The 18,368-nt window shown below is 46.1% G+C and overlaps 1 protein-coding gene across 2 annotated transcripts in view; it reads right to left on the reverse strand.

Moving 5' to 3' along the window:
• Positions 1 to 591: 591 nt before the first annotated feature.
• The window catches only part of SLC25A45 (solute carrier family 25 member 45), a 53,610-nt gene continuing 35,833 nt past the window's right edge, over positions 592 to 18,368 (reverse strand). For both annotated transcript variants that reach the window (XM_040409292.1, XM_040409293.1), the window contains exons 2-6: positions 6,275 to 6,318; positions 6,107 to 6,178; positions 5,342 to 5,524; positions 4,327 to 4,594; positions 592 to 1,069 (exon numbers count right to left, since the gene is read on the reverse strand). In XM_040409292.1, coding sequence (XP_040265226.1) covers positions 804 to 1,069; positions 4,327 to 4,594; positions 5,342 to 5,524; positions 6,107 to 6,178; positions 6,275 to 6,318 — 833 coding nt within the window. In that variant the 3' untranslated portion in view covers positions 592 to 803. The remainder of the gene's footprint in view (positions 1,070 to 4,326; positions 4,595 to 5,341; positions 5,525 to 6,106; positions 6,179 to 6,274; positions 6,319 to 18,368) is intronic.

The raw sequence follows: 18,368 nt of genomic DNA on the forward strand, positions 1-18,368 counted from the left end.
CATCACCGCCCCGCATCCTCTGAATCTCCTCCTTGCTCCCCTGACGTCACAGAGGTGAAGCGCTGTAATCTTGCTCATGCGTGAGTATGCTGCATGTGAGTGCCGGCATGGTGTTGCTTCCCTGTGCTAGCATCAGTCTCAGGAAACAAACTGCGCATGCGCAAGATTACGGCGCTTCAACTATGTGACATCAGGGGAGCAAGGAGGAGATTCAGAGGATGCGGGCGGTGCTGGGCTCCTTCACAGTGGGCGGTGCTGGGCTCCTGAAATGTTGGTAACAGCCCTTTGGGCTCCTTACTGGCCTCATTAGCATATACGGTATATAAAATATTTTTTCTGACTGAATAAAAGCACTCGCAGCTATGGAAAATGTATATTGTGGACGTGCTAGTGGCGATCTAGCAGCACATGTCCCCAGCTTTATAGGCTCAAACTAGCTGACAGAATCCCTTCTGTTAAAAATGGCAAAACGGTCCATATATAATTGACTTTTTTTTCACTGATGACTTTCTGAGAAACAGATGTTAAAAACGGTGGCTGTCAGTCTGTCAAAATACTACATGTTCTATTTTTCGACATCCGTTGTTTACTGGCCGTCAAAACCTGCCATGTGAATAACCCCATGGACTACCACGGTTCTTAAAACAGATGTGTGGCGGCCGTTAAAAGCCGGTCGTGTGAATGTAACCTAAAGATCTTTGGCTGAGTTCTGGGGAATTTTATATTAGGTTGTGTTTGTACTAATTGATGTCAGAAAAATAAATTGTTGACACTAACTTAACCATAGTTGGTAAAAAGAATGATCATAAGGTCTGTAGAAGCTTTTCATAGCTTAGAAAAGTCACTGCGTTAACTGGAAAGGCACGAAGACTGTTTACTGTGAGTCCTTTACAGAGAACACGGAATCCTTCCTGTTCAATGCTCTTAGAAATACAGTCAAGTATTCCACGATATCTAACTCCTTGCATCCCATCCATCTGTAAACGGCTCTTTATAACATCCATTGGATTCGCAGCTGCCCATGACAGTGTTCCGGCACAACCACCAGCAAAGAGCATAGTCCACGGGTCTGAACATTAAAAGAGAAGCAGTTAATAAAAATTTATTTCTGAATTTAGCAAAACATTGTGACTCTTTTTAATGAACACAATGTACAGAAAAAGCCTTTTGTATTTGGATTTTATTATAAGTTCCACTGCAGCTTGCATGCATTTCTATATGTTGCAAGCCACTCTCTGCCATTCACTGCCAAAATTGTCAGCCAACCCATCTGACAGATCAAATCTCCAGCCCCTCTTGTTTTCCTCTGTATGATCATCTATGCCAAATTCTGTTTATCGACTCTAGAAATATGTGCAAGTTGCAGGAGGAAAAATGTTGAAAATTTTTCACTGAAACCATTAAAAAAAATGTGTTGGATCACATAATAGATGCAATTCCATTCGAAAATACATTGATGCAAAGGTGCCCATAGACTTTAAAGGGGTTGTCCGAAAATACATAATTTCAGGTGTCGGCAGCCTGTCTCTTCTGCTGAAAGGATTGTATTTATCTTGTGTATTTCTGGACAACCCCTTTTTTAAGGGGAGTACCAGGATTAAAGTGTAACTGTCATTTAATTTTTTCTGTCAAAGGGTAGTGATTTTGATTATTTTTGCAAGATATTTTATTAGGTGATTTTGTACTTTTCCAGTACAAAACTGGATCTAAAGTTGTCCCCAATCTGTCTTCAGTGTTGAGCACTGACCTCTGACAGTGTACAGATGTCAGGGAGACAGGGTGGAAGTGAATTTACAGTATATAACAGGGGTACTCAACTGGCGGACCGCTGTCCAAATACGGACCGCAGACGCCAGCTGTCCGGACCCCTGCCATCCCTTCCATAGGAAGCAGCACTTTAGGCTGCTTTCTAATCTGCCAGTGTGCCGAAAAGAGCTGGGGCACAAGCTCCCCTCCCATGCAGGCACTGGATGGAAGGGGAAGAGCGCACGGAAAGACAGGCTCCTCCACATGCAAGGACCGGGATTTGTCTCTCTCAGCGCTTTCATCCAGTGCCTGCACGTGGAGGAAGCTGTCTCTCTGAGCGCACTCAGTCCCTTCTCTCCGGCAGCAGCGACACGTAAGGGAGCTTCAAGCTCCAAAGAACACTTACCTGCTGCTGGAGAAGAGGGATAGACATCACCACTGCCACCAATGAATAGGGTAGCCACTCAGGCCAGCCTCAAAAGATGGACTTTAAAACCCTGCCGCCGGCTCTGCTAAGCCACGCTCCCTACCACTCCGCAGCCGACGGATTTAAAAAAAATCAAGGTAAAATCTATTTCCTGACTGGGGGTGGGGGGGACTGAGGGGTACAGACAGGGCAGGAATGCATCATTGACTGCAGGAAAGGACTCGACAGTGTCAGTGGCGTGTTCCTTTCTTGCCTGTGACTCTCTCTGTAAGGCTACTTTCGCACTAGCGTCTACATTTTCCGGTATTGAGATCAGTCATAGGATCTCAATACCAGAGAAAAACGCTTCCGTTTTGTCTCCATTCATTGTCAATAGGGACAGAACGTAACTGAACAGAACAGAGTGCTCCAAAAAGCATTCTGTTCCGTTTGGTTTGCGTTCCCATACTGGAGAGCAAACCGCAGAAAGCGGTTTTCTTTCCGACGTGGGTTGCGGAGCAAAATGGATCCAGCATGGCCCAAAATGCAAGTCAATGGTGATGGATCTGTTTTGTCTGACACAATACAAAACGGATCCGTCCCCTATTGACTTTCAAGGTAGTTCATGACGGATCCGTCATTCCTATGTTAAAGACAATACAACCGGATCCGTTCATAATGGATGCAGATGGTTGTATCATCAGTAATGGAAGCGTTTTTGCTGAACCCTGCCGGATCCAGCAAAAACGCTAGTGTGAAATTAGCCTAATGGTGAAATAAAGATGAGCATCCATTCACACCATTGTATTTTTGTTCCACATCCAATCCCCATTATTGGTGGATTGGATGCGGACCCCTTCATTTCAATGAGGCCGCAAAAGATGCAGAGAGCACACTGTGTGCATCTTTTCGGAGCCACAGGTTTTAGAAGTACAGTTTATGGAACTGGAACACTCTACCTGAGCCGCAGTACCCGAGAAAGGGCACTACTGATAAATTTGACAAGGTCTGGGGACCTTGGTGAAGGATTTATTCCATTGGTCTGGGACCTTTGACTCCCTGACTTCTTTTCTCTTAGACGGTCCATTCCCTAGTCCCCCCCCCTTTTATTTTACTTTCGTTGATGTTAGGATATTCCTCCTATGTTACTGTTGGTGGTAGCTGGGCTGTCTGTTGATGTAGACCATACACAAGTAACCTGTTACATATGACATTACTTTGATGTCCACGCACGCAATGTTTGGTTAATTTTTTTTATGTTTGGGCTGAGAAACAGATTAAAGAAATAGGGGGGCATTTATTAAGACTGGCAAATTACAGGCCGTTCGTTCTTAATCCCTCTGTGCTGCCGGTGGATGCGCGACATGCTTTAAATTATACAAGCTCTCGTGCTGGCGTGGTTTAAGGCCATTTTCCATGCCATAAAAGGGCGTGGAAAATAATGAATGAGACCGACCTGCCCACCCTCTTCCACACCCACGGCATGCCCCCTTTTTTTGCCACTTTGCAAAAGTGGCCTGAGCGGGGAAAAGTCACAGATTTTGTCACAAAACACCTTTGAGGCAAATCTGTGAGCTAATTACACAAAAAACTGGTGTTAATCAGATAAAAAATGACCGCCATAGTGTTTATACTTTTGGTAGTCAAATGTCATACTATTTGTGATTTTATATTTGACATGGCTGTGCTTTGTGCATGTCCTGTATACTGTATGTCTTTCATACCCTGTTTCTTTGAATAAACGTTCTTTTAAATATCAGCTTGCTTAAGGCCCTATTAGACTGCACGTTTTTCGGGCCAATTATCTGGAAAGAATGTTCATATGAATGCTCTTTTCTGAAAATTGGCCAGTATAATCCAGAAGCTGATCTCTTGTTGGCTCATTACTATCATTCTTCAGGATGAAAGATGCTCAATTATTAGCAGCACATCTCCCTGTGTAATCAGGGATCTGCTGTCGATAATAAATAGAAGAAAATGAGGGAGGAACGACTATGGTAGCATTAGCTCCTCCCTCATTCAGTTTGCATCGGCTATTAAGAACGAGCCCCCGATGAATGTGTTATCATCGGGCTGTGTAATAGGGCCTTCAGTTGTGTCAGTTATGTGCAAAAACAAGAATGAAGAAAAAACTTTGCCCTCAGTCAGATATGCTAAAACTCTGATAGTCTTACCTGGTATTTCTCCATCACCAGTCATCCATTTGCAAAGCACTTCATAAGTTAAGAAATATAATCCTAAAGTGGGCACATCCCGTAGAATCAGTGCAGTTGACCCCCTATAGAGACCTGTAATGCCTTCTGCTTTGTATATGCTCAAAACACAATGAACAGGCCCACGATACCGAGCCTGTAGATTGTCTGACTTAGCTTTTTTTTGGAATAATTCAGTCTGGTTCTGCAACCTCACTTTTATCAAGTCAACTGGAGCTGTAATATATACCTGCAGACAAAAGACTGTATATAGCTTTATTTGGTTATGGTTCCAGATAACAAAAAACAGTTTTTGTATAGGAATTTCAGGCCATTGCTGCAGGAAACGTTTACTGTCTCTCCCTTCATCCCCCACCCAACCACATGCATACTTGGTCAGTTCAGAAAGGAGAGAGGGGAAAAAGCTACTGCCAGAACTTCTGGTGGAGTTTTATTTCCCCTGAGAACAAAATCATGGTGTATGTGACCTCCTCCATATAAATCAGCTGGGTTATTCCGTGATTATTGTAAAATTTCAATTAGACACCATATACTACATGACTTGAACCAGCCCTGTACCTCACATGGATACAGAGCTCCCCCTATTCATTGCTCCAATTGCTCTGCTAGATTTAATTCAAGCTGGCAGCTCAGGGGGAGTGTCCTTTCTGCTGCAGCTCTCTCCCTATTACAGCTTAGGACTTAGTTGAAGGAAGGAGCTGAACAAGTGTGTCCACCTCAGGGAGGTGGACAGAGAAATTAAAACAAAACAAGCAAGTGGTACTATATAGATAGATTTTATTGAATAACTCAATTACTGTACTCAATTTTAATGACATGCAGTTATAAGAGTATTCAGATCCAGGTGCTGGTTTGAAAACTGCAGAATAGTTTTCGTGGGACAACCCCATTAAAATCTAAGGGAGAGCTAAGAATCTTAAGTATTTTAAATGATTCTAAAAGCTAGAAAACTTCAGAGTAGACATGCAACACTTACCTGTACCATTCCAGAAAAGCAACCAGCTAAAAAAACCTGATGGTTTTGTGGTGGATTTTTCCAGTCTTTACACTCTGTGCCAGTGATATAGAGTAATGCATTACTATATGATCCAAACATTAGGGAATTACTGACAGCCACGATGCCAACGGGAAAGCTCATTCCTTTAAAAAATCCCAAAATCTAAAATAGTCAAAATAGGAAAACTGAGGACTAATAATGCTGTTGCTTTCATGCAATTTATTTTTCATAAATGCAGTATCAGTTTTTGAGAAATTTTTTAAAATATATTAATGTACAGACATTTTTATATTTAAAGGGGTTTTCCGACATTATCTGATCGGTGGGGTTCCGACACCCGGGACCCACCGACGATCATCTGATTGGGAAGACAGGAGCGCCACAGCCTTCTCTCAGCTTACCAGGCACAGCACTGTATATTGTTTTGCGGTTGTGCTTGGTATCATGCTCAGCTTCATTCACTTTAATGGGGCTGAGCTGCGTCTAGGCCACGTGACAGATGAATGTGACGTCATATGGCCTAGGCAAAGCTGGAGAAGGCCCCGGCGCTACTGCGAGTGCTACTGCCTTCTCAAACAGCTGATCAGCAGGGTTCCTGGGTGTCAGACCTCCACCAATCATATACGGATGATCTATACAGAGGAGAGGTCATCAGTAAAAAACGTCTTTACATTTTTTAAAATAGGGTTAACAAGTATCTCATAGCTTCATTAGTTGAGGCAATTTATGACAATTAGTACTCACTGTTTCTTTCTTATGGGTCTTCACTATGCAGTCAAGAATTCCACGGTACTTAGATTGTGTCTGCAGTCGTACCTTCAGCAAAGCAGAGGATGTCAATGACAGAAAGTTGTAGATAACACAAACTCTTATAATTATGCTTTAATTATCAGTAAGATATAGGTTAATTACCTTAACTGTGTCTATAGGATGTCCAACAACAAGCCCAAGAGCTCCTGAAAAATAGAAAGATGATTAAAAAAAAAAACTGGCAGAATGCTTTGTAGCGTTCATCCTACAGGCGATAAGACATTCTTCAGATACATAAATGAAAAAAGGAAACTAAAACAAGGAATTATCAAATAAAAAACAAAAGAAGGAAGGTATATGGAAGAAGATAAAGAACTAGCTGACTGCCTCAATGTATACTTCTGTTAAGTTTTTACAAAGGAAAATGAAGGAAAAGAACCTCAGTTAGGAAGGAAGACTAATGCATCTTTTGATCCATGTGTCTTTACAGAGGAAGAAGTTCTAAGTCAGCTGTCTAAAATTATTACAAATAAGTCACAGGGGCCTGATGAGATACACCCAAAGCTATTAAAAGAGCTTAGCAGTGAACTAGCAAAACCATTAACAGATTTATTTGACCAATCACTGGTAACAGGTGTCATCCCAGAAGATTGGAAATTAGCAAATGTTGTGCCCATTCACAAGAAAGGTAGTAGGGAGGAATCGGGCAACTATAGACCAGTAAGCCAGACATCAATAGTGGGGAAATTAATGGAAACCATACTTAAGTAGAGGATTGTGGAACATCTAAAATCCCATGGATTGAAAGATGAAAAAACGCATGGGTTTACTTCAGGGAGATCATGTCAAACTAATCTTATTGATTTTTTTGATTGGGTGACTAAAATAATAGATGGCGGAGGTGCAGTAGACATCGCTTATCTAGACTTTAATAAGGCTTTTGATACTGTCGCACATAGAAGGCTTATCAATAAATTGCAGTCTTTGTGCTTGGACTCCCATATTGTTGAATGGATTAGGCAGTGGCTGAGGGACAGACAACAGAGGGTTGTAGTCAATGGAGTATATTCAGACCATGGTCTTGTTACCAGTGGGGTACCTCAGGGATCTGTTCTGGGACCCATATTGTTTAATATCTTTATCAGCGAAATTGCAGAAGGCCTCGATGGTAAGGTGTCTCTTTTTGCTGATGACACAAAGATTTGTAACAGGGTTGATGTTCCTGGAGGGATACACTAAATGGAAAAGGATTTAGGAAAACTAGAGGAATGGTCAAAAATCTGGCAACTAAAATTTAATGTTGATAAGTGCAAGATAATGCACCTGGGGCGTAAAAACCCAAGAGCAGAATATAAAATCAGTGATACAGTCCTAACCTCAGTATCTGAAGAAAGGGATTTAGGGGTCATTATTTCAGAAGACTTAAAGGTAGGGGAATAATGTCATAGAGCAGCAGGAAATGCTAGCAGAATGCTTGGGTGTATAGGGAGAGGGATTAACAGTAGAAAGAGGGAGGTGCTCATGCCGCTCTACAGAGCACTAGTGAGACCTCATTTGGAGTATTGTGCTCAGTACTGGAGACCATATCTGCAGAAGGATATTGATACTTTGGAGAGAGTTCAGAGAAGAGCTACTAAACTGGTACATGGATTGCAGGATAAAACTTACCAGGAAAGATTAAAGGACCTTAACATGTATAGCTTGGAAGAAAGACGAGACAGAGGGGATATGAGAGAAACTGCTAAATACATAAAGGGAATCAACAAGGTAAAAGAGGAGAGAATATTTAAAAGAAGAAAAACTGCTACTAGAGGACATAGTTTTAAATTAGAGTGGCAAAGGTTTAAAAGTAATATCAGGAAGTATTACTTTACTGAGAGAGTAGTGGATGCATGGAATAGCCTTCCTGCAGAAGTGGTAGCTGCAAATACAGTGAAGGAGTTTAAGCATGCATGGGATAGGCATAAGGCCATCCTTCATATAAGATAGGGCCAGGGGCTATTCATAGTATTCAGTATATTGGGCAGACTAGATGGGCCAAATGGTTCTTATCTGCCGCCACATTCTATGTTTCTATGTTTCTATGTTCTATCCTGCTGAGTAAAACAATGTCTCATTTTTGTCCCTCACCTGGCTCAATTAACGCAAGTAAAAGTAACCTACGGTGCAGGTGTGAGATTACAGGTCAATCAAAAAGGTAGGGGAGTGGCTCTAAGTGCAGAGCAGAGGAGCTCTAGTACTCCGTGGGGCTCGGCCCTGCCCCTTGGTACAGGAGAGATACAGCGGCAGCTGTGTGGGGATCAGGAGCGAAGCAGGTGCCCAGGAGTGGGGGTAAGTATAACCTATATGAGGTGCCCGGGCATTGGGGGGGGGGGGGTCATTATAAGGGTTGGATAACCCCTTTAAAGACTATGGACAACTTGAGGGGCATTTTTTATTACATTGTACTAATTTTGAGTTAAAAAAGAATTTTCTTGTTGGACTTTATTAAAAAATTTCAGTCCCTCTCTCTGTACAGTGATGAGAATCTCTGTTAGCAGGTTCTATGGTTACACTGTGTCCCGTCAGGGAACTCAGCTGACGGCTCATGTGAAGCTTATCTCTTACTGATAAGAATTAGGGTTGCACCAGGTATTAAAGTCTCGATCCTTTTTCGATACTTTGATACCCAGTTTGGTTCGATACTGGGATTACCCCTTCTCGTCAGTTCCTATAACGCACAGAGCAGCGCACGCCGTTTTCTCATTAGCAGCCGCACATTAGAGAAGGAGGGAGGGTGTCATGCCGCTGGCCACTGCTACCAATGAAAGTGCTGAGTGGCCTGATGGTGGAGTGTCAGGGAGGTAGTGAGGAGGGAGAATAGGAGAGCAGGGGTCATATACACTTAGGGTCCATTCACACGTCCGCAGTGTTTTGCGGATCCGCAAAACACCGGGCCGGCACCCCAATAGAAATGCCTATTCTTGTCCGCTGTGGACAAGAATAGGACATGTTCTGTTTTTTTGCAGAGCCGCGGACTGGAAGTTCGTGCCCGTGGACCAGAAATGCGGATGCAGACAGCATACTGTGTGCTGTCTGCATCTTTTCGGTCCCCATTGAAAATGAATGGGTCCACACCCGTTCCGCATAATTGCAGCCGGATCCGGACCATTCATACAGACGTATGAATAGACCCTTACCGATATATACAGGAGGGGTCCACACTCGCGGTACTGGATGCTGGTAGGAAAAGGACCTTTAATGACATCATCACTATATGACAGGTAACATCCATAAGTTACTTGTGGTCATGGCTACGGCAGAGAGCTGGCGCCACGAAGTGCCGGGACCTAACAGAGAGAGACTACCTGCCTAACTAATATGGCTGGAGGGGTGCCCTTAGCCATGCCGTGGGTAGGCCTAAAAGGGGGCAAAAAACACACACGGGTAGGGAGAGAAAAAACCTTTATTGCAGCGGCCAATTACAGTACCAAACTGTGAAACGCCTGGGATATTTCGGCTTGAGGGTTCGGTATGTAGCGTGTGAAGCAAGAGGAGCACCAGCGACCCATTTTACGGATGACGTGGCCGGGGACGTTATGCTTTGAAGCCGCGGATGCTGCTCCAATACGGAAGGAGTGTCCCGAAATGGCCTTGGGGTCGAAACCCAAGCCCGATGCCAGGGTGCGAACGTGCGAGATGAACTGCGTGGTCGTGAGGGCCAAGGCCTGGAACGGGAGCAACGGGCTGTCCGGGTCGGCGTCCCCCAGAGCTGCCAGCAAACTCCTGAGTACCTGGACTGGGCACCAAGCGTTGGCAGACTGGTAGAACTTCACCTCCACTGGTGGACCCACCTGCGTGGTTTTGGAAGTGAGGAGGTGTAAGGAGAAATGGTCGTCGTGCCATAACAGCTGACCCCTGGTTAAACCCTTGGCCCTGGCTGAACTGCGGGTGAATTTGCCGGGTCTTAAGAACCCGTAGAAACTAAGGTACATTGCCGCCTTGATGACCGTGCTGGAAAGGAGCCCAAAAGGAAGACCATCTAGGGAGGTTGAAAGCTTTCTAAATAATTCCCCTGACACAGGCTGCCTGCTCGGGATGGCTGCGTGACCACTTTTCTGAACACCCTTGAGTGTTGCCATGACTGCTTGGGATAGGAAAACCAACCTACTTTCAGGGTCTTCCAACATGGAGAAATGTTGGACTCCGGCCAAATACAATTTAATGGTATTGAAGGATAGCTTGAGATCAATATGACAGTAGGCTATGAAAGCTGTGATGTAAGTGGTCTTATCAGTGTCTTGTCTCGGATGTAGGCCCATGAACCTGTTGAAGGTGTTCCAGGCGGTCCTGTAGTTCCTGGCAGTGTTATAAGATAAAGACTTCTGCATCAAAGACTTTGCTGAATCAATGAAAAGGTTTAATCCATCACCAGATTTTGGTACATCGGAGGAGGTAGCCCCACACGGTCTGCCTCTGGCATGACCTGAAAGAAAGTTTTAAAATTAAAGCGGGACAAAGCGTCTGCGGCCACATTATGAACTCCTTGAATGTGCCTGCTTGCCACATGGAAGTTGTATTCCAGCGAGAGCCAGACCAGCCTGCGGACAAAAGACATGATCTGAGGTGACTGTGATCTGCCCTTGGTGATTATGTCCACCACTGTCTGATTGTCAGTGACAAATGCCACGGAAGTGTTGGCCCACAGGCTGCCCCACACCTGGGCCGCCGCTACAATTGGATAGAATTCCAACAAGGGGGACGATTTTAACGCGGCTCTGGCTGATGACACCTCCGCTGGCCAGGGGCCCGCAAACCATTGGTTTCCACAGATCGCCGCGAAACCTCCGGAGGCGGCGGCGTCCGAAAAAACCAAGGTGGATGCTGGTCCCAGCTGAGGTACGAACAAAGAGACTCCATTCCAAGAGGCCATGAAGTCCTTCCACATGGCCAGATCGGCCATAGCTTGGGCGTCCAAAGTGATGAGGCTGTCTTGCTTGGGGGCTGAGGGGAGTAGCTGAAGGAGTCTGGACATGAAAGCCCTGCCCTGGGGCATGACTCTGGTGGCAAAATTGAGCATGCCTAGCAGGGACTGCAACTCAACCTTGGCACACATCCTGCTACCTGCTGCCTTTGAGATGGCCTCCTTGATTTTTGCTAACTTCTCAGCTGGCAACCTGGCCTCCATCTTCCCTGTGTCCAGGATTATGCCCAGGAAGGTGATTACCATCGCGGGGCCTTCTGTTTTTGAGGGTGCCACCGGAACATTGAGTTGGGCAAACAGCTGAAGCAGAGCCTGAAGCTTGCTCGGCTGGCAGTCTGGGCTTTCGATTAGAAGAAAGTCATCCAAGTAATGGATGACCAAAGGGCAACCGCAGTGGTTGACCAGGATCCAATGCAACGCCTGGGCGAACTGGTCGAACAGCCAGGGGCTGCTCTTGGACCCGAACGTTAGGCGATTGGCAAAGAAATACTGGTCTTGCCACCTGATGCCATAGAACCTCCAAAGCTGTGGATGAATGGGCAGCAATTTAAAGGCATCGGCGATGTCCGCCTTGGCCAACCATGCCCCCCGACCTACCTGAAGAATCAGCTGGATGGCCTCGTCTATGGTGGCGTAACTCATGGAAAACTCCTCGGAGGGCACTAAGGAGTTCAGACTGGGTGTGCTGGAGCCATGAGGCGCAGACAAGTCATAAATGAGACGTTTTTTATTGGTAAACTGCTTGGACACAATACCAATGGGGTTTATCCTCCAAAGATCAAATGGCACGAAGGAAAAGGGGCCGATGAGGAACCCCTTCTCTAATTCTGACCTGATCAGAGTCCCCACCGGCTCGGGATCCCTGGTTGCCGACAGCAGATTGGGCCCCTCCCAAGAAGCTTGTGGGAGAGCTACCAGGCCTGTGTGGAAACCTGTGGTGAACCCGGAGACCAGGAACTGCACAAACCGTGGGTTATAATGATTTTGCAGCAGGGATGCTAGCAGAACCACATTTACCCCGCTTAGTCAGGATGGCCTGGACCTTTGAGGACATGCCATCTGGGGGTGAGCCCTGAAACAGACTGCACAAACGTGAAGGGCCCTACATTTGTTGTAATAACAAACATTTTGATTGAAATTATTACAAACCTGGCTGTTGCCCAGGAAAACTATCGCCCACCCCAGTTTGTCCGTGGCTGGGCCAGACCGCTGAAGAGACCCGGAGCTGCTGGGAAGGGATCTACCCTGGGACGTGGAGGGACCTGCATTGGGGCACCAATCTGCGGAGTGGGCAATTGATTGGCAAGAGGCACATGCCGGGGCCTTGAGCCCTGCAAAGTGCCGGCAAAATAGCTCCATGTCCATTGCAGCCCAGTTTGTGATATGCTGGAATTGGACCAGTGCGGCAGCGGCTTTGGCTGAAAAAGAGCGATGCTAATAGTAGAATGCCTGCCCACCGTACTTGTGGCCCAAGTCCGTGACCCTGTAAAGGTACGTGTCTAACTCCTCCCGCCTCTCAGGATGGACAGAGCAGATGACATCCCTGAATAAACTAAACGCGAGGACGAACTCCGTGATGGTTAATTTTTTGTTTAGACGGGGATCCCTAGCTTTGATGACGATGGACATGTCGCCGCAAGCTATGGTTTTGCTCTCTACCGTGTCGTGGGTAGCTATCAGGATGGACGCCAGATTGACGTCCTTGCCCTCTAAAATATCCTTTTTGATGTTGCTGGGGATGAAGTGCGCTGGAGCTACCTCAGGTGCGCAAAGGACCCTACCTGGGGGAACGAGCCCTGCAGTGGAGGCTACAGGCAAAGGTGAAGCGGAATGTTCGGATGCCAGACCCTGGTGGGACTCGACGGCCAGGAGTCTGGACTGCACGTCCGAGACTGAGGAGGCAATGGTGTTCATCATGGCATGTAACTGTGTCAGAGACACTTGCAAAAAGGACATGGAAACTTGCTCCAAGTCCGGGGCCGCTGGTTCAGCCATGAGCAGTCTATATAATTCTGCTTTCCGGGTGGAAGCAGGGTGTTGGATCCCTCTCCTGTTGAGTTCCGCAATTAATTTTGCGATTGTCCAACTCCTTAGTGAATTGATAGGGCTTCCTCGATGTTCGAAATATGCGACATACTGCAGCTGTGAGGTGACAAACAAAAATTAATAGCTGAGCTGGAGGCCCCGCTTTTACGAAGGCGACACCCGAGCCGTGAATGGTAGTAAAAGAAAAAACTAGGGTGGGCGAGTGCCTAGTGCTGTAAAACGGGCGCTACTGTGGAGGACCTTGCCAGACTAAGGCGTGAAATGACGTAAGAGCTACAAGGACGTGGCTTCCGACAGGGAGTTTAAAAAACATCACAATTGAACATCAAACCTGGAATCGTACCGTAGAAAAAGAATATGGATTCGAGTCTGAAAAACGTGACAGGCGACAGAAATAGTAATTATCAGCGTGAACCTGATACGTAACAGGTAACAGATGAAATGCTATGAACGTAAGCCCGAAGCGTAACGGGCAACATATGATAAATTAGAAACGTAAGCCTGAAACGTAACAGGCAACAGTCATGGTACATTAGAAACGTAAGCCTGAAACGTAACAGGCAACAGTCATGGTACATTAGAAACGTAAGCCTGAAACGTAACAGGCAACAGTCATGATATATTAGAAACGTAAGCCTGAAGCGCAACAGGCAACAATCATGGCATGTTAGAAACGTAAGCCTGAACGTAACAGGCAACAGATAAGTAAAAACGTAAGCCTGAAATGTAACAGGTAACAGATGCTAAGTAAAAACGTAAACCTGAAACGTAACAGGCAACAGATGATACATTGCAATATGTGAGCCGCTTGAAGCGTGACTGGCAACAGATGAGAGATGACGTGAGCTTGAACGTGACAGGCGACAGATGATACATTTGAACAAAAACGTGAGCCTGAACCGTGGCAGGCACCCGACATGGTGGGACGTGAACGTAAGCCTGGAGCGTGACAGGCTGAAAAGTCAACAACACGTGAATCTGAAAGTGTCAGGCCAATGAGGAAGAAGGAGCGAACGCCTGGGCGGAACAGGCCATGGATGGCAAGAGCAGAAGCCTGGCCGAATCGACCATCGATACATAGGCCTGACACGTAACAGCAACAGCGTGCTATTGACCGACATGATAGTGAAGCAAACATGGTGACATGGACAGGATGTGACCTGAGCCGTGACTGGAGACCACCCAGTGACTACGAAGTGACCCTGGCGCGGGTAACAAGAAGGTTTGGAAGTTGCATTGCAGCGTGGACTGAGACACGGCGAGTGTGTGGGAAGAGAAGCAGTTACCAGAAATATCCATGGACGGGGCGAAGTGGAAGAGCGATGGTTGGATCAGACGGCACCAATGAGAGCAACCTGGCTGACGAGCGCCGCTAGAGTGACGCTGCACCCGGGGTCTGCAAAACAATTGTTGACGTGAGGGGGAGAATATGCAGACCAGAACGCGCCCACCAATAACTGACATATATGTACCCGACTTAATAATTTGATTTGTTGTCCAGGGAGGAGAATGGTACTGGGACTAGGATGACAGACACTGTCTGTCATTCCTGGTGTTTGCGCATGACCTCAGCGGAGCCTGAGACCAGGGTGCAGTTCATGATTTAAATATGTTTCACTTTTTTTTTTTTTTTACTTTATTGAACTAACAACCGCCGGCCGCCGGCCAGCAGCTGCGGTGGAGTGGAAGCGGCACACCCGCTCAGGACGAACCCACCCCCTGGGTGACAGGGCCGGACCCGGAATGGGAGCAAGCCGCTGCGGCGCCCGGAGCCGAGCGGAGGAGCCCATCACGTGCCGCAGGCCGGGACGCCGGCTCCGTTGCCGAGGCAACGGAGACGCTGCCCGGCATCCCACGTGACTTTCGCATGCCGGCGCCGGAAGCGTGGACCGCGCCGGCCGCATCACCTGGAGTAGAAGGTGGGTAGTGATTTGCACCGGGCAGAGGAGGAGAAGCACGCCGGGGAGGGGGTTCGGGAAGATAGCACTTAACTTACCCTGGCAGCCGGAACGAGCGACGAGCATCGGTGGAGAACTCGCAGAAAACTTACCTGATGAGCAGCACGGCAGCAAAGGGCGTGACGTTAATGGCGGGAAAGGCACTGAAAACGTACGCAAATGAGGAGAGGGCGTGCCTCCTTTTAAGCGCGCCTACGCCCCTCCCACAAATGCAGGCTGACATGTCAGCCTTAAATTACTAGTCACATAGCGGAGATGTTATCACAGGTCCTTTATCCTACAGCAACCAGGAGGAGTCTTGCTGCAGGAGAAGTTTTCCCCAGTTTTTAGGTCGAGATTTCTCCACAAGTAGGTGACAGGTATGTGCTTATGCCTATAATAAGGCACATAGGGGCTCATTTATTAAGACCGGCATTTTCCACTCCAGTGTTAAAGGGAGTCTGTCACCAAAATGTCACCTTCTGCGCTGCTTACATAGCGGTGTAGCACAAATAAACATGATTTAAATGGTGCCTTAGTTCTTTTCTTCTGTTGTTCATAAACAGCAATAATGTGGTTATTATGATATGTAAATGAGGGCTCGCAAGTGCCCAGGGGCGGCGTTCGGGCAGTAAGTGCCCAGGCCGCTCTGCCTTCTCCTCGCATAACTCCTCCCTAACCCCTCGTCTGTCCTGCCCTGTAATCCCTGTAGATGCCGTGCTTGTGCAGTTCACCGCGGGGTCCGGGCATGCACACTGTTCTGACCACTGTGGGCATCGGCCTCGCTCACAGCAGTGCACATGCACCAGCTAATAGCATTCTGCTAATGGCAGCTGGCGCTGGGACCAGCGGTGAGCTGCACAAGCGGGGATCTCTGCCACTCAGTAGCCAGTTCAAACGACTCCGGCGTAACTGTACACTGGATACGGACTTCACTTCACAATGTGAAACCCTTGCATCTAGGTTTAATTAGAAGGGTTACCCAAGTAATATCATTATGGGCGCCAGAGAAAGAGCAGCCAAACTCACACAATCAGAATGTCTAACCCCAGTACAGAAAATAGGGGGGAACACTGATATCAGTTCCTATTGCTATAATTTCGTAACAACATACAGCCAGAACCATAATGCTATAAAAGCTACACTGCGGAAACGCTGGCACATCCTAAAAAGGGATCCTATACTCAGCCAAATCATTCCAGAGATCCCCCGTTTCACCTATAGAAGAGCAAAAACTCTGAAAAATATTCTGGCGCCCAGCAAATTAAGATCAGCTACATATCCTATTAATGACCAGGACCAGGACACAGTATTTATCAAAGATCATCTTTTCACACAACCGAACCACTGGAGATTCCTTTTTAATCCAACATCATTTAACCTGTAATTCGAATCATGTAATATATTTGCTTGAGTGCCCATGCCATCTGCAATACGTAGGGCGTACCATCCAGACTCTGCGCAACAGATTTAACAAACATCGTTCCAATATCAAAAAGAAATACATGAAGCATAGCGTGTCCAGACACGCGGCCGAACACCATGAAGGCAATGTTGTCGGGTTTTCTGTAACACCCATTGAACAAATTCCAATACATCTCCAAAAAGACGTCCAATACATCAGACACCGTGAGATGTATTGGATCTTTAAACTTAATAGCCTCAATCCCTATGGTCTAAATGAGGCCTTTGAAATCAATCTGTAAAATCGATTCTATTTGTAAAAAGATACAAACACATATCAGCTATGGGACAAACTCCCCTCTGCCAACCCCCCCCCCCCCCCCCTCCCTCTTCATATGCTCCCATTCACACAAGCTTTACCCATAATTTATGAATCTGGTATTTAATAATCCCTTGCTATTTTTTCAGACTTGGATTAGTCAAGAAGAATACGTTTCATATTATTCTATATAACATGTAATGTACATATTCTGTATATGTATATATATATATACACACAGTATATTCTACATAATACGTTTTATATGGGTTTTTTATATGAATTTTTATTATCCCCCATTTTTGATACACATCTTACTCTCATTTCCTTTATCTTTTATGTCATTTTATGCCAACAATGTACATATATGTAATTGTATGTATATATGTATTAGCGAACTCCTGGACAAACCATATGAGGACAATCTTGAAACCGATCCTATGAGCTGCGCCTCCCGATCACTAGCATCTCCGTTCCCAGGACAAGGGATCATGTGACCGCACAGATGCGATCACGTGACACCCTAAGTCACCTGTGGGCACACCCACAAACTGCAGCCGCCAGTGCGCAGTAGACGACTGAGCATGCGCCCACTTACAAATAAGGTCCTGTGGTGACTGGCCTCTCCCCCTGTTTTTTCCACATGGGGAGGGAGGCGATAACTAGAGGACGCCTTTGCTTCCGGCCTCCCGGGTCATGTGACCGATTACCCTTGCGATCACATGACCGAGAGGTTTACACATACATAGGAAGATTCAGAGCGATATTATCACTAATAATGCTAGTTTTTTAATAAATCCATAAGCGATCATGTGTCCAAGTAATAGGAATAGTCCCACATTTATAATATTGTTCGATTTGAAGAATTTAGTTTGTAACCTGGATGACACCTGAGGGCGGCCCCTCCCCCAAGGGGGGTCGCCCAGGCGCATCCCTTTTGGCGGTTTTTTGGTATGTTTTATCTATAAATATCGACTTATGGACTATATTTATTGTATTATTGTGAAACCTGATGAAGGGGAAATTTTAATCCCCGAAACGCGTTGTTTCTATTAAATAAGAAGAATTCATCTATTAAGACCGTCTCCACCTGTGATTTTGCGCCAAAGCAGAACCCCTCTTTTTCCAATGCAAATACTTTTTTCGGGGAGTGGACATCCCATCCAAAAGAATACACAGTCTGCAGCTGCAGTCCCGCTACGAAGGTCTTATCTTTACTAAGTCTACAGTAGAGTTGTGCCTATATTAGCACAACCCCACAAGGTGAGCCTGGATATTTCTCACTACATTATTCTATTGTTTGCACATACTACCCTATTGTGCGCCCCTTTTTTTTTCCTTATTCTATTCCCCTCATTCTTGGAGGGGAATCTAGATTTGTCCACGTTACAAGACTCAGTAGCATGACGCAGGGATTACAGGACGTCACTGATGGATTGCAGAGTGGGCAGAACTATGGAAACGAGCAGTGTATAATGTGATAGAAAAATGAATCCAGCCAGCAAAGGAGGCATTATGGACAATCACAAAACATTAGTAAGTGTCTTGTAGTAACTTTCTCTACATGATCAATGCCATTTCTTGAAG

Source organism: Bufo bufo, chromosome 10 (genome assembly GCF_905171765.1).
Source record: "Bufo bufo chromosome 10, aBufBuf1.1, whole genome shotgun sequence".
NCBI lineage: Eukaryota > Metazoa > Chordata > Amphibia > Anura > Bufonidae > Bufo > Bufo bufo.